At 37.2% G+C, this 27,951-nt stretch overlaps 1 protein-coding gene across 4 annotated transcripts in view; it reads right to left on the reverse strand.

The window, feature by feature from the left end:
• Window positions 1-27,951, reverse strand: part of CADM2 (cell adhesion molecule 2) — a 685,724-nt gene that overhangs the window by 98,169 nt on the left and 559,604 nt on the right. For all 4 annotated transcript variants that reach the window (XM_086763694.1, XM_086763712.1, XM_086763689.1 and 1 more), the window contains one exon: window positions 7,149-7,239. In XM_086763694.1, coding sequence (XP_086619820.1) covers window positions 7,149-7,239 — 91 coding nt within the window. The remainder of the gene's footprint in view (window positions 1-7,148; window positions 7,240-27,951) is intronic.

Here is a 27,951-nt window from a genome sequence, read left to right on the forward strand (position 1 = left end):
CTTCCCTTCCAGCATTTCTCAAAATAGCTTCCATAGGTTCAGAGGTCTTTCCACTTTGAATTAGTTTGAAGTATGGTAACTATTCAGAGGAAGAAAAAGATTTTCTGCTATTTTCTTTATAATACGTTTTATCGTTGAGCCTGTGACAAAATGATTAATGAAATAAATGTTTCTATTATGTGAAAACACTGAAGAAATTATAGGATCTGTAGATGAAGAAGACAACGTATGTTGTTTACCTTGACTTCAGCAAGTGTTCGGTCATTATCTCCGGTGGTGTTCTTTGTGTCTAGGCTGAGATGTTACCGTTGTCCTGCATGTGTGTACTACTCAGGTGAAAAACTGACTGGACCATTGACTCAACTGAAGGGACACTCTTCCTGGAGGTTGCTTACAAGTAGACTTCTTCAGGAGTCTATCTGAGTCCTGGCCTGTTTAAGTGTTTAATACCAAAGACCTGGCTGAGGCAGTGGAATGTGCTCTCATTTGAGTTGGTTGTTTACAACAGACTTTGGCTGTATTGAGTATAATTGAGGTGAGGGCCACTATTTAGGGGGGCTTTCACAGGCTGAAGGAAAGGGCCAACATGTTCTTCATGGGAGGCAGGGAAATTCAGCAAGACAGACGCAAAATCTCACACCTAAGCTGAGAAGGACCTGAGGGTCCTGGCTGACAGTAGGCTAAACACGAGGCAGCACGAATCCAGGCTCCGCTGCTTTCAGGTGACTGAATCCTAGTTAACTCTCTTCACTAAGTTTTCTCTTTTCACCTAGAGCCCTCTCAGGCCCCTCTCCAATGAAACAGCCACTTGCTGGGCTCACTGACAAAATGGTGTTGTCTATTTCTCTGTTATTATTAGTACTTGATTCCATCAGGCTTTGCAAAATGTTTGTCTCACTTAAGGAAGTCTTTAAATAGATACCAGAAATGACAGAACTTTCTGTGGTGATACCATACACATAGTTTAAAATAGCTTTATAGTGCAAGCTTGATTACTTGGTGTGCCCTCATTATTACAAGTGATCAATTTTTCTCATATTAAAATGTTTATTTGACTATACTTCATATTACTTGGTACACATAATATTAGTGTTTATTACTCATTGTGCTTTTCTCTGTAACTTTTTCATGACCTTACAAATAATTTACTCTAATGAAGGATACATATATGAGTGTTCTCCTGAAATAAAAATCTTTCCTATTTATTTCAAACAAGGCCAAATACTCAGTTTACATTAGTCAATCAACTGTACTATGATTCCCCTGAGTTGCATGGAATGGAAATACATTTCTCTAAAGCACACAGGAGACAACAAACTCTCTTTATTTCCTATGCCCTAATTATTCCATTATATTTTTATGTCCTTTCTGCTGGAATGACACTGACTTAACAAAAACCCCAACACATTCCATGCATGCTTTGGTGAGAGCACTGACTAAGAATATTGAATGTCGAACCTTTCTTTCATTACGGAGCAGTCTTTGAGTTCACTTTTGGGTCAGTTTTGAGTCATTAGATTATATTGTTAAGACCCAACAGTGTGTAGAAGTTGCAACTTGCAATAAGAAAACATAAGCTTTTAAAATCTTTTGTAAGCACAGGCAACTGCAAATGATCATTTTGTTCTTTGGTTTTTGCTTTTACAGCGACCTTTTGTTTATTTTAAAATATTCAAAATATTGTCAGGCAATATGATTTCAGAAAAGTCTAGACATTGTATGCGAGTTCATAAAAAGGATGTCTATGATTTCTGAAGCTTAATTTCATTTCCTTCTTTGGAAAATAAACAAAGCCTAGGTAAAATTATATTATGCTAAAAAAGAAATAAATTAAAAAGAGCTACTGACACCTTACAGACATACTAGGCAAGATCATTTACTAAAATGTTATAGCCTGACAACTGTCCGGGGATCTAGCAAAAAATATTGGAAAAGTCTAAATAGCTCTAGGGATTGAAAAGACAACAGATTAGCTTCAATTTGGTTTGAAATTATACAATAGTACCTCCAAAAGAGGAATGCTATTGAATAGTGATGGTGTCTTGACCTACGTCATGCAGAGAAATGACTAAATACTTTTTTGCCTACAATTTAAAAAAAAAAAAACCCTGAACATCATTATCATTAAATTTGTCAACAGAGTGAACAAAGCAGCAACTAAGTCTTGTGTAAGAAAAGACTAAGCTGACACAGATACACCTACTAGAATTTTTCCAAAAGAAAACTCTCAAATCTGGTCTACCAAGTGGGCATTGATCAATTGGACAACAATCCTCACAAATACTATCTGAAGTTCCCTTAAAATAGTACAGATAATAGAATATGTTTCTATAGTGAGTCATGTTTATAAGATCTGTTTAAAACCAATCTCTGTGGTCAACTGATGAATATATTTCCTCTTTTCCTTTCTACCAACAGAAAACTTTAATTGAAAAATGTCCTGTCTTCATGCATACAATATTCTGAACACCAGCCTTTCACTGTTTATAGCTGGTGGCCCAAGTGCTACACAAACTGGACCAGAACATCATCAAATCCAGAGGTCTATATCCATAAGTGTAACTTGATTTTTTTTTAGAGAATATTCAAGCTTTGATGTTAGATCCTAGAGGTAATAAAATTAGCCAGAGTTGTATATGGAAGCAAGAGGCAGGTCTTTTGAAAGGCAACTCATGAGAAAGCCTCCTCCCTTCACCATCTTACCACTCCCATTCTGACTCAACACTGTGTCCAGTATGTCATCCCACCATGTGGGACTGGTGTCATACATGTCAGAGCCCCTAGAGGCAAACCCAAGAACTGATGGCTCTTGCCTCCCCAGCATCTCTCAGGTAGCCTGCCTCTGCCTGAAGCTGAACCAGCCACAACACATACTTTAGAGGGAACTGTGGCAGAGCGTACAATGATCTGTGACAATTTATTAATGCCCCATATGGCTTGCCTCAGAAAAACCATTGCAGAACAGGCAGGAAACCTGGCCTGCTCTTTTTATTGGTGTCATCACACTTCTATAGCAGCAATACAGTGCTTACTCAGAACAGTTCCTGCCTCCAAACTAATTCCCCTAATAGTAATAAGCACAGGGTCATGACCGGAGTCACAGCTATCCTCATCCTCATGGTGATGAGTAGAGAGATAAAACAATGCAGTGACAGAATTTATGCATTCCATCTTCTACCCTCTCATGTTGCCTCACTGGATCACTCAAAATGGCTCACCCACATTTCTATCTTCCTCTCCATCCACTCTCCCACCCACCCCCCCCCCCAAATTCTCTTCTCCCCCTCACAGGAGTACTGCCGCTTAAGAATACTACTCCTACATTGCTGTCTCTGCACCAAGACCACAAACATGAGGTGACACAGACCCATTCAGAGCCACTAGCAACCTCACAGTCTGGGATAATTCCAGCACATCTGACACATTACGACAATGCTGCACGCATCTAAGTGACTGAGGCCATTTTTACTCTTGTCCAAATCATGGCCATCAATGGATCAAGCCAAATCCTGTACACTAAGCTATGAAACCTTAGCAGGGCCTCACTTCTCCAGTTCTCACATCTAGTAAACTGTTGTTCCTCATCTCTCTGATATATTTCTAGAGGATGCTATTTCAGCAGGAGATGTAGAGGGCAGTTGATTTGCCAGAGATGTTGGTCTAAGCAGAGCTTCCCTCCCATTCCCTACTACAAGATAGTAGGTGAGGGAGGGCTTTTCCTTAGGACTGTGTTGTAGATTTGAAACACAATACCTGGGTACCCATGATGCACATGGTTTGAGGGAGAGAATCCCTGCAAGGAGAGGCTTGGTGATGACATGGTGTAAGCACGTTCTAGCTTTAGCCTTATTCTGCTTTTCCCTGTCAGGAAAGAATTATTCCACAGCAGCTGTCAGTATCATGAATGCCACCACAGCCACAACCTGAGTTCGTTCTTTCTCCATTTTCTTCTCAAATATCATTTTGAAGCTTGCAAAAATTGCTCTGGGATTCAAGCGAAGTGTACCTATAAGTAAGTGTTCATTTACTGGTATGATTCACTGCTGTCTATAGGAAACAGCAGAGACTATTGTAACGTGACATAAAGTTGACAGTGGATAGATATTAACCCATGGTGTGTAAATGGCTATGAAGGACCATGGTTGCCTCCGAGCACTCCATGAACCCCACAGTTCATCACTTACCTTGTGACACTGACATCTCTGGGCTCTATGGACCTCTCCAATTTCTCTCTCTCTACAAGCCAGAAGGTAATCATAACGTAGATTGAGAGCATGACATTACTGTTTCTCATGCTAAGCAACTGCAAACTGCTCCCAGGAGGATGCCTATTTATTACTGGCTCTGCGCTGTGAAAGACTGACCTAATGAAGCAACACAGAGCAGCTGATGTTGGCAGTTCTTGTGGCATGGACAATTAGAGGTGCATTTATTGGCAAAATATTTGTGCCCCAAAGGCTACCACATACAGGTGCCTTGCCTTGATAATTCTGTGGTGTGGAGTTTTTATTTGGCTGCCCTTTCAAAACCACTTGTAAGATTTGCATTTGAATCCATTAAGGATGGAACTGAGTTTTATTTCAAAAAAAATTAAAAAAAAAATCAGTAAGCACATCAATTGAAGCTCCATTTTAATTATTATGTTTTAACTAGTGTCTCCTAATGGTAACATATAAAGTATATATTCAGTATTACATGTACCAAATAAAAAATATTGAGTATGTCAAGCTAAAACATGCCACTTTTATAGTTTTTTACTGCCTTCAGAAGTGACTAATAAACACAGGAGTTTAGAGGAAAACGTAATATCTGAGAGGATTAATTGCCTCTTTTTAAAATAGAGTCTAGCATCTTTGGCATGTGAAAAAAAAATGTTAGCCCATTTTCAATTAAGATTATGAAAATGTGGTTAAAAGCTGTAGACAAAGAATGAGATGCATCTCACCAAAATTAAACATAAATATAACATTTGATATAAATGTCTACATTTAGACATCTCTATTTGGTATCCAAAAATATAGAGGTAGATATCTGACTGAATTAATGGTCTAAACTCCATGTAGTTAGTGGAGAGAAAGTAGGAGAGGTATGATCTAGCCTGGCTCTTTCTTCTGTGTCTGTCTCATGTAGAGCAGACCAGTCAGGTCATAATAGTGCCTAAACCTCTCCACTGAATGCAAAGGGAAGCCCAAGCAAGCAGCTCAGATGTAAGCATCTACTGTGCAGAAATTTAAAGACAGTTGAAATGATTCCCTTATACTCAGAAAATGAGAAGCGTCATGCCTGCTTCTAATACTCAGAGGCAAGTAAAATCATTGGAGGACTAGAAGCCCCGGTGGGTATTATACATCTTTTCCTCCTTCCTCCCCACATACCAATTACATTAATCTGTCAAATCATTCAGCTGTCTGTCTCACAAAACTAAAAAGAGCAAAAAGAAGAAATCAGCCCATAAAGTCCAAACTTTCTCACTATTTAAAGACTCAAAATGTGAAGGGTCAAACTGCCCCTCCCAACACACAACAGGTAATTAAAAATACATAATGACCACCTTACTTTTAGTCTTTATCCCTACAGTGGATGTTAGATGAACAGTGAAAATCAAGCACCAGGGGCTAGGATACCTTAAGTTCATATGCCAAACAGAGCACTTGGCATGTAGCTGTCACCTGAGACAGGGAAAATCCTAAATACCACCTAGCCAACAGCACGCTCGGGGCAATCAGGGCTGACCTCTTTCCTAAAATTAAGCACTTGCACATCTTCTGCTGAATTTGTAACTAACAGGGAAACAGACCCTGTACCTCCAGATATCTAGGGGAATGGTCAAAGGCTATTAGGTAAATGGCTAATTCCTTCTCCTTCAAGTATATTACAAGAGAAAGAGATAGCTTGCAACTGATTTTTGTGAGTTACCCTCAGGAACCAGGACACCTATCTATCTCAGAAACACATAGTACTTCAAAAGTACATAGGTATATGGAAGATCAGTTGCATTGAGCACCACATAAGAGTAATTGGACAGACCCCCCAGTGTTCTGCTGTTAAGCAGAGTAGAAGCATAATCTAGATGCCAAGTTGCTCAGCTCTGTCAAGATTTGGACGGAGAGGTTGCCTTAAAATAATACAAGCATATAATATAAAAATGAAAAGTACTTATGGAGTTTAAATGATGCCAGACTAAACTCAGAAGAGCTTTTCAAATAGAAATTTTGGACTTAAATGCCTGACTTGACCTAAATCTGTCTTTAGGTTCCTATATTAAGCAATTCCATAAAGTCACTAAAGTCACACCAGGGAGAAATTCAACCCTAAGTGACATGATTTTTGGCATGTAATTTGCACCTTTTCTAGAACAAAAATATTATTGCTCTATCATTTTCAAGACCATTCTAAAGCTGTGTATCACCACTCAATATAACACCACATATTAATCTTTGAGTAGAAAGTCCATATTTAAGAAACTTGATTCATATTAACTTAACATTAAGCAATTGGATTATTTATGTATCTATATGTGTAAATATATAACAGCTCATCTCAGAAGCTACTGTTTTAAAGAGCTGTGTTTATTTAAATAGTAGATTCTGTGCAAGAGTTAATCTCTGCAGATCCATCTTTAAAAAATATTGACAGTAGATGTTAATTTCCAAGTAAGACAATTTATATTCTTAAAGTGGGCTACATCTTTTCAAATTCTGGTAGAAATGGACAGCCAACGTGCATGTATCATTAAATTTCAAATCCCCCCCTGTACATGACAGCCAAAGCATCCAGAAAGTTCAATATATTTTCTCTGAGGCTAGTTGATGTAGGAAGATTTTCATGAGACATTTTGTCTTCTGTGATTGGTTCAGTGATGTAAACAGTGACTGACTAAGCCTGAACTCCCTTCAGGTTGATATACCTGAGAGAAAAAAAAAAAAATCTCACAGCTGGAATTCTTTCTGAAAACTAAAATAGATGACAAAGTAAAAGACCAGTCCTCTATAGACACTTAATGAAGACCGGCTTCAAGGGGTTTTCCATACCAGTGATTACTTTACACACCAGGACGAGACAACACTAGCAGATTTCTGCAGCTGAAGATTGCAATCACAGCAGAATAAGAAAAATAACAAAAACATATTACTTATTAAATCACTTACACTGGTTTTCCTTTGGATTCACAAGTCAAAATTATAGATTGTCCTTCTTCAGGCCATGAATTGGAAGAAATGATTTTAACTAAAGGCGTATCTAGGAAGAAAAAAAAATAGACATCTTGTTGATATACACAAAAAAGATTTATTATCTAAGAGTACATTCTTCTCTATTTACAAAAGACTATGCCATAGATTTAATTTACACTTGGAGACGTTTTTATATGGAGCCTTGTGCAATTTTCATTGTCTTCAGGAAGGCAATAAAAATGACCAATGGAACTAAACCAGTAACTTTTTATATCGCAAGGAAACACAGATAGAAAGCACGTGTATACTCAGAGGAAATAACTTTTTTCTTTCTGTATTCAATGCAAATACTCCATACAACTATTCCAAAGTCTGGTATCTAACAACCAAATAAAAAATATTGAGGATGAATAACAAGTACTATGTGCAATTGTTTTTTTGTCTATTTATAGGTTGATATGATGAAATGCTGCTATTCGAGGAATGAATGCAATAATATAAATCTGAATAAGAACAGTCTTGTTGTTGCAGAAGCTTGAAACTCATAATAAGAAAGCTACAATAGGCTTGCAGATAAAATACCTTGTTAGAGAGATTTTACAGGACATTATTTCTGAAATAATGCTGCCCTAAAACAGAACATTCTTTTTTTTTAACAACAAAATTTACAAAGAGAATGTTTTAAATACCTGCAAAAAGCACTGTATAAAAGTCTGTAGTCTGTACTAAAAATGTAAAAATATTATCCCTATACATTGGAATTAACTTTATAGTTTTAATTGCTAAAAGGTACACAATATAGCTACTGTGAATTCATGTAGAATAAAACATTTGCAGCAGACCTTTAACTTTCAAAAAATTTGGCAGCTGACTTGCAAGGATATATTCTCATAATCAAAACATTTTACATGAGTGAGAGGAACACCTCTTATCAGGAAAAAAAAAAAGAACATAAAACATCTCCATACAAAACAGTTTTTTTCTTCAAGAAAAGAAAAAAAAGAGTTCATAGTCATAGTGAGGAAAATTTTCAGACTCAATAAGAAAATTTAAATTATCATTTCCTCCACAGTTTCCTAATACAAAACACACGTCTTCATCTATGGCACAAGAAATACTTTAACCTACAAATCTAGGGTATCTAAGTTTTGTCTCATCCAATTTGCAATTCCTATTTTCATTAGCAGTGAGGTAGCAGTGACACCACAGATATCCTATTATCAAGCAAACATGAAAGAGCATGACAGTATGACCCTACAAAATCAAATGGAAAAAACTGATATGCTCTAATTATATAATTTCTTATTGAGATGCTAATTGTCCTATTGAACACTGAATGGCATATGAACAACTAAAAATGTCAGAAGCATTTTTCTAATTTTTGTCTTTATTTTTAGCATATCATGATGTATCAGCATGGCACAAGACAAGAAAAGAGGAAGGCTTAGTACAGAGTTGTCATAATTCCACTGAAAGCATTGTCAGCATCATTTAGCTTTCAGTACAGCCGCACTAACCTTACACCAGTAGCAAATCTGTTCCACAAGTTCATGTTTTTAAGGACCCTGCAAACCATTATGCAGGTGACTAATCCTTTGGAGGTCGTGCTGGCATTTGCTTCATTTTTAGCACATGCTTAAGGCACTGACCTAAAGTCCCTTAATAAATCAGGGCATCAAGTACTTATGCGATTTCAGTGGTGCTACTGAAGATGAATAGATTACTCTCTTGACTATACATTGAACCAGAGGAACAAATTGAAGAATGAACACATGAAGAATTTCACCAAGGGAGGGAGACAACTAATGCAGTGAGATCAAGAGGCTTCCAGAGAAATATGAAAAAAGAGCTAAACTTTGATTGAAATAATCATGATAGCCACAGGTGAAGAAAGAAATTAAAGGCTCATCTAGCTAGCATTACAGGCTTAAATATTTAAGAAATGATCAGCATTTTACGCATTACTGTAAATGACCCACATAAAATAGAAGAGGGGACTTCAGACAATTAAGCTTTCATTTTCATGGATCAATGCAGCGCTGTTTGCCTCAACTTGAAGTTCCCACTCCTATTTTATTTAATTCCCCAGACAGCTCTCTGTTCCCCATGCACTTCTAAACAGAGCTTACTAACACAGAACAAGAAAGGTCTTATATTTATGTTTCACTTTCTAATGCACAATCAAGTAGTGTAGGAAATATATTCCCTTGTGGTTTTCCCTGCTAATTGACTTGTACAGTAACTACTTGTTTCTTTAAAACAGGAAACACAGGAATTAATTCAATAATTAGTTTTTAGGGAAGCTCACAAATGACAATTTTTGTATTTTATTAATAGTCTTTTTTCAAAAACTAGTTGATATTCTATTTTGAGTGCTTAATTCTCAGTCTTATTGTTTCCACTTTATTTTCATGCTGTGCTTGATTTCTCTCCAGAATTAAAGTGTACATTGATAAGGGGAAAACTTTTAAGACAATCTTTCACATTCACATAGATATTTAAAATGAGAAGAAACTTTTCGAATAATTGCATCAAAACTAATCTAAATATGTTATTTTAGCAAAGATAATAAAAGCTGGCTGACTGATATTTTTCCAGAACACAAAATGCAGTTACAAAATACTATCTCCTGCTAGGATTGTTCATTTTAGAAGAATTTGACAAGTATAAATGTACTCTATCAATACTGTGAGCTTTAACCTGTCACACTCGAAGTATTAATCATAACAACTGGAACATCACCTAATCTCCAGCAAACATCACCACCACTAGAAATAAAAGCCTAAAGAAAGGAAAACATGGAGAACAGTAATACAGTAAAAGAGCATTTTCTTTTAATTTTCAGATATGCTCATCATCTTGCTATAAGTAATGTAGATCTCTACTTTTACAAACAAAAGGAGTAGTATCAAGGGTTTTATTGTGGGTCAAGTTTTCTGTTGCTCCTTCTCTAAAGTCAGTAGAAGTATACCAATTAAAAGTTACCAGAACATTAATAATTTGCATCTTTTTATGATTTGGCCCAGTAATTTCATGGTAATAAAATACTATAGATCAGTATTTCAAGTAGAATTCTTATAAATAAGGGACTGGTGACTAAAATTTGTTTACAATACCTCCTAGTATGTCCTTATCCTGAGCTCCAAGGACATTACGGAGGAGATAAATATTCCAAAAAGAATAAGCATTGGGAAAAGCCATTATTAAAAAAAAAAAAGATTTATGTATGTGTATTTATGTATGTACAGCAAGCCTTCACAGCAAAACACACTGGTTTCAATACCCAGTGACTTACTTACTTACGTGCATCTCCAGCAGTGTTAGAGCTCCAGTCTTTTAGCTTGAGTAATGAGGTACTTATGAGCTGCAACTGATTGCTAGCACCAATCTGAATTGAGACTCAAGCACGTCTTTAGACACATTGCAAGATGTCTTCTACCCACCATGTGCCAAGAATCTGCCTTTTTGCTGGAAGGAACAGCTTAGTAGCAGTTATAGATTAAAACTATGGCATGGTTTGTTGTTTTTTTTTTGTTGTTTTGTTTTGCTTTGTTTTTGTACTATATCCTTTCCAGTTTCAGCAGACCAAAGGGAAAACTTCCACTGATTCTATTTAATCCATCTTTCTAGGATTTGGGTACATCTCATAGCACAAGATCAGGGAAGCCATTTCAAAGCTTTAGGAAGATTTATCTATTTTTGATCAGGCAATATCGTCTTTATTCAGCAACATACTAAATCAGTGAATGCATGTGGAAAATTGATTTCAGTTTACACTGGTAATGAATGTTATCTGATAGATGAAGAAATTAAACACTTCAGCCCATTATTTTTGTTTTACTCTTAGCAATAACTAATGACAACATTAATACCTTGTGGAACTGCTTTACTGATTGATTTAATCTTTTTGAAGCTAATTCAAAATAAAGGTAGTCCTCATCAGTCACCAATCCTTTGCTGTTAATCAGATCTCCAATGCTAAAAGGTTTGTGGTTTGTTTTTTGTTTGTTTTTTTTTTTTAATGCACTTGCTGGTTTTACACTGGTTGAAGTAAGAAAGAGTTCGTTATGTATTTATACTATTTTATCACCAAGCTCTTATAAGGTTACATGTAGGATTAAATTTATTCATATACATTTCTTCACATCAATTTCCTTATACAAAGTAATCACATGGAAGCTGCTGGAAGACTCTTGTATGATAAGTTCTGTTAAACTATATATGTAAGCCTTTGACAACCACAGCATAAAACCAGAAACTGAATTCATAAAAGTAAATAAATTTGCTTAAGATCATAAAGCAGGCCACCAACAGAATCAGAAAATGAATCTCACTGTTTCTCAGTACCAAGATAATAAAGAAATATTTTGGCCTCTTTTTCCCATGCAACTTCAGAAATCCTTGGTCCTTTCAGTACTAAGCATGCTGGATTACCAAAGCTTCTGTGGATACTTTTTCATGGAACTCGCAGCTACGGGTTGGGTAACTACATTCAGGCATGACCCCCCATACATCCTAGGGCATTAATCAGCAAAAGTTGTGTGGGAATAACCAGAATTCAGAAGAAAAATAATTTTGTGAGACAGAAGGGTAGCACTGTGATGAACATTGTGTGTGAACATTGTGATAGCATCACATTATCACATCAAATAGTCTCTCCCTAATGTAGTAATCTTCTGTTAATGTAATTACAATCCTGGAAACAGAAAATAAGACCACTTCTTTTTTTGGGCAGATGTTAGGGTGGGTGTAGTGATCTCACAGTCATTAGAATTCAAATAGTGCTGGAAATGCAGCTATTCAAAGATGCATGCATCAGTCTTTTCTCCAGAGAACTAAGATAGATAGATAGATAGATAGATATACACATATCTGTAATATATACAGTACTCACCACTAGAGTTCTCTGCACATTTTCTTAACATGTTAGTGTCTGCATTGCTCAAATCTTAGCCTTTGTTGGGCTTCTAGTGAAAGTAGGATTAACAAAAAATTCTTAGTAGTTCTCCTCTGCAGAAACTTACAAAGGAATATTGCATCAGATGTAGAGGTCCAAGTCAGGGGTCCTAATTTTCAAGTTTTCTGCTGAATTATAGATATTTAAAAAAAAATAAACAGTAACTTGCTATGAAATGTAAACTCAGCACCCCAAATATCTTCTAAAGTGGCTAAAATTTCAAGAAGCAGAACAGAAAAAAATACCTAGATTACCTTTTTCTTTTCACTTAAAGAGACAGCCTTATTAATCACTGGAGAAGGGACTTGTACTCTAGCATTCCACATTTTAGAGGCCTGCTATACTCCTAGATCTTAGGAAGCCATTTCTATACTCCCTCACTTACAGATAATTCGATATTTATGAGAAGTGGTAATCAGTCCACCAAGACTAGTTCTTCAGATAAATTATTAGAGCCCATACAGTGATTTATGAGAAAAAAAGAGGTTCCTTACTCAACTGAGTACTGAAGTATTCACATTAAGTAGATCAAATCCAGCAAAATACTTATTTGACAGTAATTCAGTGATAAGAGCATTCAGTCCTTTGGACTCTGTGGATTAAGGGTTTGGTCTGATTCAAAGAGTGCAAGGACTTGCCTGGTGAGCTCCCACGCAATAACAGAGGTCTACCAGGTATTCTAAGATCTCCCTTCCACTCAGGTTTTGAACCAAGATTCCACTTCGAATCTGAAAAAGTTTTTCTCCTACCTATGTCCTAGTTTGGATAAATGAGGATCTTCTGACACACTAAAAAAGAAAAGGTATTAGAAAACACTTAACCCTGTCCACATTATGAATTAGAATTGCACAAGTAACTTAGTACTGTGCAAATTGTCCCTGTTTACATTCAGACCCAACATAACATGAAATAAACTGTTCATCTTACATTTTAAAAAGGTTTCTACAGCCAGATTAGGATACTCATAAAAATAAAATCTCATAAAACTTTAATATTCCCTACACATTTCTAGGATGCTTAAATGAAAGTTCAGTCAACGCTTAGCATCAAGTGTCTTTGGTACATCCATTCTTGGGCTTTACATGTAAAAATTTTACCAAAATGTTTTCAAAGGCCTTTGAGCTGATGTCCTCAGAGTATCCTTCTTACTTGTCAAAGATGGAACATTTTTAATTTTTAAACAATTTAAAACATTTAAAAAAATTAAAAGATCACTAAATGCAACCACAATGCCAGAAGCAGGTCTTACAATGCCAGAAGCAGATATTAAATATTTCACTAATACCAGTCCAAATTTAAGAAGACCTTTCCAAACTGACAACACATATATGCTCAGCTAGTGTATTTATTTTTGCACATTACTATTGCATATGAAGTGCAGTGCTCCTTCAAGTCTTTGGGTTTTAAAGCATATTTATTGCATGAAGTCTGTAACTCCTACTTCTCAAAGTAAAATGACCTAACAGAAGATGTGGGTTCTACAAAATTGCAATGACAACCGCCTGTAGTATTATCCATTCACGGTTTTGCATGCTATACAGTGATCTTGAAAAATGTTTGGATCTTCTCTTTGTAAAGCAGTTCAATAATAAATATAAAACAAGTTACCTACTTGGTGTTTAAGTAACAGTCAGTATATAAAGTACTATTAGTTTCAACTTATAGTTTTGGGAAGGTCGATTCACAACATTTTAAGGAGATGGGTGGCAGTGTAAAGAAGAAATCACATTTCTCTTGGTTTCCACTGCCGTTCCTTCATCAGAGACTGGTCTGTAGGATATTAAAAGTCCTGGCACAGAAAAATTGTCACATTTCGTGACAGTAACATATAATTTTTTAATATATAGCTAATTGTTGTGGTTTTGTTTAGTGAGGGGGGGCCTAAGGTGGTAGTTTCTGTAGGAAACTGCTAGAAGTTGCTCCCCTTTGTTCAGTGGACTCGGCCGGGCCTAGGGCGGACCCACTGCTGGCCAAGGCCGAGCCGATTGGTAGCAGAAGGTTCCGTGATAATGCCTCTGTGATAATGTATTTAAGAAGGGGAAAACAGAAAAAAAAGAGAGGAAAGAAGATGTGAAGAAGCTGAGCAGGGGCAGAGGCGCACAGGGGGAGGCGCAGGCCTCATGGGTCTTGCAGGCCTCACCCTCTGGCCTCCTGCCAGGTGGCCAACTGGGCCCGACTCTGTCTGGCCTGGCTGCAAGAAGTGGAGAGGAGATGAGAAGTGAATAAGATGTAAAAAAGATCCTGAGAGACATCTGCCAGCCTGTTGTTAGGAACGGGTGCAGATGCCAAGGTCAGTTCAGAAGGAGGGGGAGGAGTAATGCGGCTCCTGGCCAAGATTCCCCTGCAGCCTGTGGTGATGACCATGGTGGAGCAGGTTGTCCCCCTGCAGCCCATGGAGGTCCACGGAGGAGCAGAGATCCACCTGGAGCCCGTGGAGGACCCCGTACCAGGGGAGGTGGATGCCTAAAGGAGGCTGTGGCCCGTGGAGGGCCCACTGGGACAGCCGTTCTGGAGAGACTGCACCCCATGGAAGAGATGACCCACACCAGAGCAGTTTCACAAAGGACTGTGGCCCATGGGAGGGACCCCATGATGGAGCAGGGGAGGAATGTGAGGAGTTCTTTCCCCGACCATGAAGCAGCGGTGTAAAAAAACGTGTGATGAACTGACCGCAATCCCCATTCCCTCTTCCCCCCTATGCCGCTCGGGAGGGGAAGGTAGTAGAGATAATGTTAAGTTTGGGAAGAGGGAGGGGTGGAGGGAGGTTATCTTGTTCTCTGTCTCATTATCCTGCTGTTTGTAGTAATAAATGAATAGTTTTCCCCAAGTCGAGTCTGTTTTGCCCGTGACGGTAACTTTAAGGATTTTCTCCCTGTCCTTATCTCAAACCTCGAGCCGTTTTTCCTTATATTATCTCTCCCTGTTCTCTCGGAGGGTGGGGGGAGTGAGAGAGAGACTGCGTAGTCTGGTCCCGATCGGGGCTAAACTACGACACTAATGCATAGCAAAAGATTAATATCTTGAAGTATTTTAGTTTATGAGTCTTTGGGATACAAAAAGAAAAATCCATTGGTGAGGTTCGTTATTCTATGTATGGCACACATCAGTGTGATATATGTTGTCTAAATCTCTCTTTCTTAAAACATGAGGGATTCTGTGCTTTTTTTTTTATTTTTCACGATGTCTGTCTTAGTCTTCCAGGTTCAAACTAGTACCAAAAGAGGTAGACCTAGTGACAATAGTAGAAAGGGAGGCACAGCAGTTCAAATATGTTTGCCTATTGCAAATAAAAATGTACACCTCTATACAATATAATGTTACAAAAAACATTATTAAACCTCCCAAACAACACCCTCCCATCTGATTAGTTTCCATGCAACCAAATTGTCAGGTGCCTATTTCAAAACCAGGGTGAACACAATTCTGTCCCTAATCATGTTCTAAATAATTGCAAATAGCCCATTAACATCATTTGAGCCTAGGCCTCCACTGGAATACTTTGATTCTGACGCGTTTCCTTTGAAGGTGATTCTCTCTCTGTAGTTTATGTTATGAATGTCTCTCCACCTACAGTAAGAAGCTGAGTTTGTTGTGTGAGTTCCTTGTTTGACTTAGTGTTTGAGTGCAAATTGTGTTAACAGTAATAGGAAAGGGAGGGACGAATACACCATTTGCTGGGTTTGTTAGAGGCATCAAGTGCTCATAATACATCCGGATGTGCTACAAGTGTTATTCAAATCCCTCATTCTCAAAACATTTATACGTTCCTCTTATTTAATCTTTTAGGATGATGACTAGATGTTTTTAATTACCTTTTGTGACTAGAAGTTTTATTTTATACACAATGATTTTAAAAACCCTAAAAGCACTACTAGTAAGAAAAGGCTTTGTTTAACAATGTAATTCTGCATTGCATCCAACAATATGAAATATACCCTTGGATCCATTCAGGAAGAGAGCTATGCTTGTGTGACTGAGTAATGCTTCCCACTGTGATCAGTGAGCTTCCCATGAATGCCAGGTTTTGCCTTCACGGAAGAAACATGCCTTATTAACTACTCCCCAGTTCAGAAAACACTCACTCGAGCTGCAGGCAGCCCACAGAACGAAATACATAGGCCCTGTCTATGGTATAACATCCATTTCATAGCTGCCAGATCGTTTGGCCGAGGCACGGGAATGAGGTTTCTCTCCTTCTCTAGAGGAAATGTTGTTGGGATTTCTAGGAGTAACAGGAGGATTCTCATCTTCTAAGCAAGTAGGTTGTGCCTTGTTGCAATATATGAAATTCTGCCTTGGTTGGCTGGTGATGCTCACTGCACTGTTCTCTTGCCGTAACCTCCTACATTATTTCTAACAAGAGTCCCAAGAGCAATGGATCATAATATTACTATCCTCTCCAGATGAACAGGTAGGTTTCTCTCACTGAGGGTTACTGTTTCAAGCTGTCTGTGTAGCCAGCAATTGCCACGGCCCAGGAAAACTTGCAAATTTTCCTTTGTCACCAAAAGGGATATAAATATGTTAACTCCTCCACCTTCCTGCTGTCGTCCACCGACTGTTTCCAGAAAACTCTAAGTTCTGACATAATGATGTAACTGTCTGCAGCAGCATCTCATGCCTGGATCTAAAATACTCAGGTTTACTCTGCCATTTTAAATTAATTTATTTACCTTGTTGTTTAATTTTTTGCACACTAGCCACCATTTCCTCTTTGTACCAGAATTGAAATTAGGATGACTGATTCATTACAACACACTTCTCTTCTTACAGGTTTAGCTAAATTATGAGCTATCAACAGCATATCTTCACTTTATAGTTTTATTTTATGACCACAAACCTTCTGAATATTGAAAAGCTTTCACAAATATCTCTGATATTTTATTGTGGCAGTGAACAACAATAGTTCTGGTGCTATCATTTTTTTAAAATGTTATTAAAATCTAACAGTCCAATAATAAAAGATTATTGTTACTTGGTAATAAATGACTGCCAGATGATAAGACTTTTAAAGTATTTCCTGAGAGACTAATTGATTTATTTTTCTACCTGGCTTTGTCTGTTTTTTTTTCAAAAAGCATGTTTGTGAAATCTATTTATGTCACAAACTTCTACATTTTTTGTCGTGCTTTTTCTCTCTTATTTCCTTGAACCTTTCCATCATTTCCAGATGCAAAGATAAAATAAGCAGATGCCTCTGAAAATTATGATGTACCTGCTTCCCAGATTAATTAGCACAGGAGTAAGCACAGGACATTTTAAGGTATCTTTTTTTTTCCCCAGAAATCTGAGAAGATAATAATTTTCATATATAGATAGCAATTACAAAACTCCTTGAAAATTCTGTATTCCTACACAATTTTATTCCTGTTTCTAAAAAAAACCTAAGTAATTTAAGTTTAGGAAAAAAAAGTCTTTTAAAGTAAATTCCAAGGACAAACCACTTTAGTATGCACAAAAGTAAACATCAAATGTGATATCGCAAATGAGATACCGCAAATGAGATCTGAAAGGAGTACTCTAATCAGCTCTGTGAAAGTGCTCACTATTTTTATTAGCTTTTACACTTCCCAACTGTGAGCATCCTACAGCTGTGAATCAGCAAAATTGGGCTTCTTTTGTAAAAGACAAGTAGCATGGCTTTTGCTTGTGCACTATTGCTTTGAATAAGCACTCACAAAGCAAGTCTGCATTCGTAAACTTCATCAAATTACCCTGGGAGATACAGTAAGTTTGATGCTCTGCTTCAGAATATAACAAATGACTCATTGCTTAAACAGATGACAGAAAAACTGAATATCATGTATCTGACAAATTATTTTATTATTAGTATATGTGGGCGAGACAATCTAGATTAAATGACTGTGTCATGGCAATGGTATCTCATTTCAATAAATGTATTCAATGATACTGTAAAATTAAGATTTGTAATCTTTTAAAAATATTTAGCTTTGATAGAAGTGCATACTTGATACCATATCCACATGTATATTCCTGTATGTTCTTTTTACACTCCTTTAAAAACTACTTTACAGTCAAGCAGGACCAGAAACAGCATTTGGTCCCTTTGTTATCTGAGATTCTTTGATGACTATTACATCATCCTTTATCTCATCTCTTTTAATTTAGTTTAAAACTATGTTTGTTGAAGAAACATAGTAAAACATAGTAAAACACTATGTTTCTTCATAAAAAGAGTGTAAAACACTCTTCTGGATGGAAAACAAGAAGCCAGATGCCAATGTGGAGCAGAAGAAAGCTTGATCAGTGAAATATTCTCTCCTGACCCTCTTAATTCAGGACTGCCTGAATTCAAGCACCAGCCTTGCAGGAAACCCTTTAAGTTACTAATTCTGTGAACACTGATGATCTGTACTTTGTTAAAAATATTCATAGTACCTGTTTCAACGTCTCACCTGTCCGTCATACCAAATTCCTTCACTGCAATTGCTAAAAAGAAACTAAGTAATTCAAATGTGATAGTACATAATGTGTGGCTTGAGGTTTTGGGAAGGTGAAAGAGAAGATGGAGGTACACAACCAAAGCTCCACAGCACTTCTCTGTTGCTTTTAAAATGCATTCAAATCTTACCCTTCCTTTTGCCATGTAATGTATTCATTGATCATTCTTACCTACTTTGTGCTTGGTCTTAAAACTGCTGGAGATAAATGTGAGCATAGTGTTGGAGATATTGGTAGGCCCTGCTGAATTAAGTGGCAGACAGAGTGGCACTGTCACCACAGTTCTGAATGTGTGCCACTTCATGAAGACAGCACCAGAAGCACTGCCTGTGTAAACACAGCTATTCTCTTTTACGTGCTTTTGAAGAATGGGTCACTGGTTTCTTAGTTATCCATTAAGTCCCATACACACATGAATGATAAGGTAGAAATAATATTTTCTTTGGCAACTGAACTCTGTTTTCTTCTGTGAATGCAAACGATGAAGCTTAGTTTTACATCTTTTATCTTGTTTAATTATTTCTGTCATGCCAGTTTTTCAGACTAAACAATCTCCATTTTGCCAGTCTGCAGATACGTAAACCTCCCTGTTCCATTTAACATCTCTGTTGCCTTCCACTGTGCTCTCTGCAACTTATATTTTATCTCATTTTTGCCACGCCACCTCAGAGTAATAAAGGAAGAAAAGCAAGAGCAAAATACCCTTCTGCATCAATCACATATGTTATCCAGAAATGCCTAACTGAGTCAGCGCATGACCTTTCAGTGTAACTTTATCTTCTACATCCTCAGTTTCTTTTGCTTAAGGCCTTCAGTTTTCTGTTATGTCTGACTTAAATTATCTTGAATGTGGCTTGAGAATTGCAGCATATCCAAAACTGCTGAAGGATTAAATAAGAGCTCTGGATGCTCAGCATACCCAAATACCTCTTCAAGCCTTTATCTGACATTCACATCGGATATTGGGCACTATAAAATTTTAATCTATATAAAAATATCTAAGCAATAGTATAAGGACATGAAAATTTGACTTGTTTCTTATAAATACATAACACATCCTCATGAAGGGCAAACTTCTATTCCTTGGAAGGTCCTGCTAACAATCTCTGTATATGTTTTCCTCCAAATTGTCTCACCTGCTTGCTAGTCTTTGGTTTTGGAAAAAAACAGCCCCCAAAACTGTTCCATAGGGAAGGCCTCGAACAGCTTTGTCCTTCTGCCATTAGGTTCACTGTCTGAAGGAGACCAGAGTTGTAACCTGGGATTTTGTAATTTTCAGTCTCCCTCCAAGATGATCCCATTTGAAATACCACCAAGTCTAGGCTAGGAAAAAAATGAAAACAATATTTGAAGCGTACTTTCAAAGACAGCATGGAGCTTACTGGAACTTAGCCATGTACCTGAAAAATTCTTGCTCCAATTAGGACCTGACGTGGAACTTCTCAGACACAGGACTGTCATTCAGCCACTCAGTCTTTATTGTCCTGTTAGTGCTACCCAATATAAAGAAGTTATAGTAAGTATATTTTAAAACTTGCTTTCTAGTTTTTCTGTAATTTCAATGTTCCACTACATTTCTCTAACATAGATGATCTAATACAGTCACATTATATCCATGTAGGCATTTGTCTTATCAAATAAAATGCAGATAAATTATTTTTAATCACTTTTACAGTAACTGATTGTTACTTGGATTAGGAGCTTCAAAAATCAGTCAGTCAGTCAGTCTTGGGGATACTGCTGCTGGGCTGTCTGGAATAGATCATTCTTTCTGGAACCTACCTCCTTATGTACAGAAAGGTTTACCATTACAGGAAAACAGCTGCACTGCTTTTTTTACACCATTACACTAGTTTTCTGGTCTTTTCAGGTAGACAAACTAACTTGTTCTCCTTCTTACTTCCACCTAAGAATATCCTCCAGTGGCTTGACTGACTGATGACAATGGCATCTGGCCTGTCATCACCAAATTAACTACGTGACCTTAAAAGCCTACAGTGAGTTCTGTAAGGTTCTGTCCCCTGCCTCCTCTCCAGAGAGAAAACAGATTTTAGCCCACCAGTGCTCATTAATCCAGAAATGTCACCACACTGATTGAAGCTAGCATCTCTACATGGCAAAGCCCTATGTGGTTCAGACATGTATTTGGAACAAGGTCAGGGACGATTCCACTGTGCTTTATTTCCCAGTGTAGCCATGTCCTCTTTTCAGGCTTTTCAGTCCTTTTACCACAGGTTGTCTCTTTCCTATATCTAAAAGCTTACTCCTCTGAAATGGAATTCTACTTATTTTATGTTTATTTCCTAAACATCCTACTTTTAATATTGTTAAACGTTCCCTCCCAAACTTCCTTTAACAACTTCTTGAGCCCTTTCTTAAACACAGGACAAGCAAAGGGAATAACCTGCCCATATCACGTTTTAAAGTTTCTATGCAGAATAGACAAGCCACTCTCTGGATTTTCCTATGAAAGATTTAAGAGAAAAAAAAATGATATTAGATTTTATTTCACTTGTAAACCATATTTGAATATAAACTTCCACATGGGAAAGGTCAGGATTGTACATTAACACTTTGAACTAGATATCCCCTTTGAAAGATGAAAGTTTGGCAGTAAATGGACCCAGAAGTTTTTAAATTATTTTGCATTTAAATAATGGATTTCTTATTTTCATCCATCATTAACCTAATTGATCTCATTTAAACATGCAAATTGTGGCACTGAACTTCCATGTTCACAGATATCGTTCTTTACTGTTTATAGTAACTATCCTTTATATTTCATTTGTGTCAAGCATTTATTAAAATGAAAAGCTTAAACAAGATAATTTTACTTATTAACATGGTATTGACATAATTATTGAGCTAAATAATTAAATAGAATAAATTCTTATTTACTTTTTATTCAATATGAAGAGATGTACATGTACTGAAGTTTGTATCTTTTAATTTGCATTCTCATTATTACTATTTTTAACTGCATCTTACACCAGTAAATGTGGAAATATCCCTCCTTTAAAGGAGGCACAATAGAAAGAATGGTCACTGAAGTACTGAAATATTGAAATAATATTGATTTATATTGTCCAATATTAATATTCACATTGTGATTCAGAGATAAAAATATCCTCTTTGGGGAAAACACCAGAAGAGTATCTCAACATGGGTGAGTCTTGGAAAATCTGAATGTATACAAAGGGTAAATTTGTCTCAAAATATAACAGAAAGCCAACTGGAAGATCTTAAAACTCTTCCATTCTCAACGTCACAGCAGTCCAGCAGAACATCTTAATTGAATGAGAAAAGCAAGAACACCACTCAGTTGACCTTTAGAGGATGGGAGCATCAGTCGCAAGAGATAGCACCTCTCTGTCAGACTCAGGTACCGATTTAACGAAACATCTAGCTTTTCCTCATGAGCTTCTGAAGGATTTAAATGACTGTCAGTTTTTCATTGAAGTGATGGAAATCTCTGCTTGCTTAGGTTCACAGAGACTGTCTATGATTAGAGAGGGAGGTTTTGTGAGAGACCAAGGTCCTGTCTGCACATCAAACAGAAAACATAGCCCTCTTGCTTTTTAAGCAGGAATGAAAAATGGCTTTAATCAGTAAGACCACTTATGTTGTGACATGAAGGTCAGATAGAGAAACCCACTTGAAAAGCTGAGATCTAAGAACCCAAGGTCCAGGCCTCCTATTCTGTAGAGATGGAGTACATCCTGAAAACAATATTGCCATAGCCAAGCCCAGGTGATCAAGATGCTGGATGGTATCTTACACCAACCAGCTACTACCCTCCATTAACTCAGGATGGGAAGTATACGTCATTGCTAAGGATAAAAGATACACACAAAAAAGATCCCTGGGACAGGCCAGTGCTGGAGCAAAACCCAGCACTCTGGTGTCTGAAGCAGAGATTGTTCTTACAGCACCCAGAGTCCTGACAAAACGCTCAAAAAAATTGTTCTGAGTTTCCCTCTTGTGGCCTATTATTCACATCTGGCTTTGTCAGGTATGCTTAGCAGAAGGACTGATAAGAGATGACAGTCTGAAAATGACTTAGTGACTTCCAAAAGGTTGGGTCTAGGTAGCTGTACGATGATGACAGCAGACTGTTTCCTCAAAAAAAGAACACATAACCTGAACGTGTCTTGTTCCCAGAGCTGAGTCTAAGAAGTCTGAAGAATAAAGCATTAAAGCTAACAAAAACACTAAGAGTGTATCTGTTTGGAGCAAAATATTTCTGTTTCTTCAAAGGGAAATTTTCCTTGCCATTTGTTATGCAATAGGATGTGCCATGCCAGAGAATGTGCCGCTGCATCTGTGCCATCATGTTACTCTTAAAAGAAGGCTTAAGGCTTAAGTTTGAGATATTGGCTACCTTCCACAAGTTTCACAGTACTCTGAGATGACATAGTTCCCAAACACTCAAATTATTCTAAGATAAAATGATTATAGCAATAGAGAAAATCGTACTAATTTGGAATACAGAACTGCAAAGCCCCAGATGTGCAGATCTCAAGTGAGTTCTTTCTTTTATGGCCCTAGAGAATTGTGCCCTTGGAAAATCAGGTCTTTTCACTGTATCAGAAGTTATAGGAGATTTGTGTGTTTAAGCTTATTGACTAAAGATACAATTAGATAAACATTTTCTCTCATGGCAAAGCCAAAATAAGTTTCAGTTCTTACAACCACTCCAGTTATTTTCACTCCTCATAGAATCATAGAATCTTAAGGTTTGAAGAGCTCTCCAAGATCATAAAGTCCAACCATCAACCTAACACCACCATGCATACTAAACCATGTCCTGGAGAAGCCTATCTATATTTATTTGAGCTGGCTCAATATTTTGAGGCCTTGTTAAAAAATAAAGGAAAAATAGGAAGGCTGTGACATCTCATTAGTAGTACACCATTTCCTGACTCTGGGGATGTATCTCTTGCCAGACTGTCCATACAAAGATTGAGGCTGTGTAATCATGCCAAATATTCCCAGAGTTTACTTTTAGCCAGTGTATCTTTGAGTGTGTCACACAGCATAATGAAGAGATGGTCATAAGCAAATGACAATGACTAATAATGCTGTTGGACTGATTAGAAACCAAAAAAGATCAGTATCAGTGAAGGAAATTTCTTTTAACTCTCATATTTTCTACACTTTGCAAAAACATGTTCTCTGCCTAGACAGTAGAAGCTACTTCCGAAAACGGGAAATGTACCTTTGTTCCTAAAGTATGGGTACCACTTAACTCCTGGGGAACTCTGTGAGACATACCTCAAGTAAAAAAAAAAAAAAAAAAAAAAAAAAATCATTATTTTTAAAAGAAATAATCCTGAGGCCAAGGGAAAAATCATGTCAAAGTGCAAGAGCAAAAAAGTTTTTTAAGCACAAAGCTGGAGAAAACAACTACAGTAAGTAAAAAGAAGGCAGCACACTAAAAGAAAATTAAAATCTTATGTCTTGGTTGATCAGCTTCAAAAAGACAAATGGTTTACCTCAGCCACACTGTTTAAAGAAAATGAAGGTGTGACACATATTTTACCCATTTACAGTACAGAAGGACCATAGGTTGGCAACAGGGAAAACGGTCCCTTCTCTCTCACACTCTATCATAGCTAAGAGGCGTCCAATTGTGTGTGTTTTACATGGGCACACATACGCCCCTTCTGAGCTACAAAAAGACAGCAAGTCCGTGGTTGAGATAGTCACCCTGAGCAGCTAACTAAGATATTTAAAATGCAATTAATTCATTAGAATTAAACATTAAGGCTTAAGGAAGATTTTTATTTTCTCTAAAAACTGTTTTGATGTGCAACTGCAAGTTTTTTAGGGATTCTCCATAGATAAACAGTCTAACAGTCAACTATGCACACCTCTTTTCTTGCCTTTTTTATAATGCCTCATTTGACATAGTACTATATGAATTAATATTAAAGTATATATTATATTTAATATCTTATATTTTCACATATTCACACACACACAAACATATACTATATTTCATATATTTTCACTTATTTTTGTTCAGAATTTATAATTGTAGAAACTGTTCCAACAAAAACTTGAAACTAACCAAGTAAAAATATTGGGCTAAACTCTCTCAGGGAGCATTAGGTAATGTAGCTCTTTGATAACATTACTCTGCTTTACACCAGCAGAAATTCTAACCCCATCCTGTTGTCAGAGAAACCTCCATTTGTTAATACATCAGAAGTCACAGCAGTACGCTGTTGTTACACACACACATCCCCCATTTTCTACATGGCTGCACAAGTGCATTGCTGATCTGCTTATCCGTAGTCTGCTGCAGTCAAGGGGGTTTGTTTACTTAATTCAAAATCAATAAGTTTATTTCCCAAACAACAGCCAACATTCTCTTGGAATAGCTGCCGAATTTTAAAGTAAAGTTTGGATGTTCACTGCAAAAGAATCTAATAACAGCACACAAATGAAGAAACAGACTATTACATAAATACTGCTGGAATAGCCTGTAGAAGCAAGTTAGCTGATGGCTATAGACTTGTCAGACTGACAATTCACTGCACATCTGTGTCTGCCAGTATGGAATTTACTCAAAATTGCCTCTCTAGACACTTCTTTACATAACATATATTTAGCTTATTAGTGCTGTCATTTGGGAGTGTGGTCAGCTTTTGAGAAAAATCTCACGGAGTCCGTTAGCATGGATCATATCACAGCTGCCATTTTAGAATCACGATGATTAGGTTTGAAGTTCAAATGACTTAATTTCACTTTAAAGCTCCAAAAGCAGCCTCTGAGGCAGGCTTACACAACTAATTTTTACTGAGGTCTGCCAGGTAATTTACTGTAGTCAGAGAATCTTCACTAAGGTAAGGTAATTACCACTGGGCAATTTTATGGTACTCTGTTCAGTAGGAAGCAACGTGTTGGCTGGCTTCTGCTCTGATAAGACCTGGAGGAAAGTGAAGACGCTGCTTCTGGAAAACTACATGTGTCTGGCACATTGAGGAAGGATGAGCAGAATTCACTCACTTCCCAGATGTGGACCAGAGGTTGCACTTGCCCTCAAAATGTCTTCTCAGGAGTGTGCCAGAGGACTTATAGTACACCATCTTGTAAATGTCACCCTGAGAAGCTTTCAAAATGGAAGCACTGCACCAGTGATTCTTTAACACAGGAACAAAGAATGCATTCTCAGTTTAGTTTGAATGCAGAAGTAAACAAAGAAATGAAATATCCCTTTGAGATTTGTATTTATCACTTACAAGAAGCACTTCCTAATAATCAGTGGCAGCTAGGCTGACAAGCAAACTTCAGAGCAAAGCCACAGGGGATACAAGTCTATTTTAGGTTTACTGTTGACAGTAAGGGTCAGAGGAAAAATAAACTCAGCAAGCAGTGTCATGCCACCACAAACCTCTGCTGGCCAAGCAGAAACTAAATTATGGCCAAACCTTTCAGCATGACAGAAAGACTTGGGCAATTGGGCTGCCCTGCAGTGTACAGAGCACGACATACAGATGAACAGGATTAAGCACAAGTGAGACACAACATAAATTAGTGATAAATAAAGCTCAAAAGAGTGGAGAAGCTAATTATCCCACAGTCTGGAGTGGGCTTCAGTATGCTTACCCCAACAGCATCCCTCTTATTTTAATATTTGAAGTCTGCAAAATTATTAAAAAAAAAAAAAAAGCCCTGAGAAAACAAGGACCAGTCATGGTCTCCTACAACATATTCTTCTTTCATTAAGCTATAAATAATATAGGTAATCTCTACTTCTAGACTTAAAAAAAGAAAAGAGCAGCAGAAGGACTCAGACATTATTTCTTTCTACATTCTATTTCTTTCTAGTGTACAAATATATATATATATAAAAGAAAATTAAAACTTTTTTATCTTAAAAATTTAGTCCTCAGCTTTATTTCACATACTGTAATACTACTGAGGAAAGCTGATGTGATTGATCTATCACACTAACAAAAGCTAATAAATGTGTAAATGGAAGAAGAGAGAATAAAGTATATTCCATATTGATATCGCTGCCTATGGTATTACTGACTTTAAGTTTACTTCCTATTAAAGCTGATGATAAAACGCAGCTATATAAACTCATAAGCACCTCTACATCTCCCCATGTACTCATTAAAAATATCTGTTTCATATAGTCTCATCATCCAGGACAGATTTAATTTTATTCTACCTTTCACTAGGCATAAAAAAACCCTCCGTCATTCCAACAATTGCATTGCTTTCCTTTTTCTCTATCTAGCATCCACTGGATGCAAACAAAATCCTGTAATTCCTACTGTCCTGTTGTTTTTCTTTGCTTTGCTTTTTTTTTTGTTTTGGTGAAGCCAGAAATGTTTTGTTCATTGTCAGGGGCTAGTTGCTTAAAACAAAGCAGACTTTTTAACATTCAAGTATAATTATACAGGAGATAAATGATTAGACAATTTATTACTGCCCTTTTTTTCTAACCTGTGATAACACACTGATAATTTGTAAGCAACATCCATGTGCCACAGATAAAATTCTTCATATTTTAAGAAGGTGTTTAAAAAACAAGTGCAGTTCTAGTGGATGATGCCCAATCATTGTGCATCCATTCTCTGCCAGCTGATGCTCATCTGTGCTGTTCCGTCTGACCATTTTAAGGTACTTGCTTATCTCTGCTCATCTGAAATACCCCTGGGACATTCAGACCAAGTGTCCTATGGAGCAATGCCACACTACTTAGTAGGTTGTGACTTTGGAGCCTACAGGACGTCAGATGAACAAATTCTCCTGACTTTTCTCATGGGGTCCCATAACTCATCTGCTTTGTCAGCACTACTTTTGAACTGCTGTCAGCTGGCGTTGAGGATATATTGGGTCAGCTCACATTGGGTCCTGTGAGCATGCCTCTCATTAATACAGATAGGATGTCTCTTATATGTTTGAAGTCTTATGGATTGATGGAAAAAAGTCAGCAGCTTCCATCGACTGCAGCAATACCCACAATGATGGTGAGCGATATCAGCAGAATAAAATCAAGGGGCCCAGTTCCAGTGCGATGTACTCCATTCAGAGTCTTTGGGGTTGCTCTAGTAAATCATCCTTCTCCTCTTTTTCCTTCTGCTAAACCACATCATTGTTTCCCTGAATCTCCTTCTTTTTTTATAAAGTTCCTTTAGAAACCTGCTGAGTGTAAAACTTCCGAGTATCTTGACCGTGGAGACGTAGGTGGTAAGGAAAAGGACAATAATAACCTGTTCTTAGTCACCAGTAATAAAATACTGCTTTATCCATGGTTTTAGATGGTATTTCCACCCTCTCTTCTAAACTTGAGCTTCTTTTGGCAGATTTCTCACTTATCCTTCCATGTATTATGACTCT

This window comes from Chlamydotis macqueenii, chromosome 1 (genome assembly GCF_036417535.1).
Source record: "Chlamydotis macqueenii isolate bChlMac1 chromosome 1, bChlMac1.mat, whole genome shotgun sequence".
NCBI classification, from domain to species: domain Eukaryota; kingdom Metazoa; phylum Chordata; class Aves; order Otidiformes; family Otididae; genus Chlamydotis; species Chlamydotis macqueenii.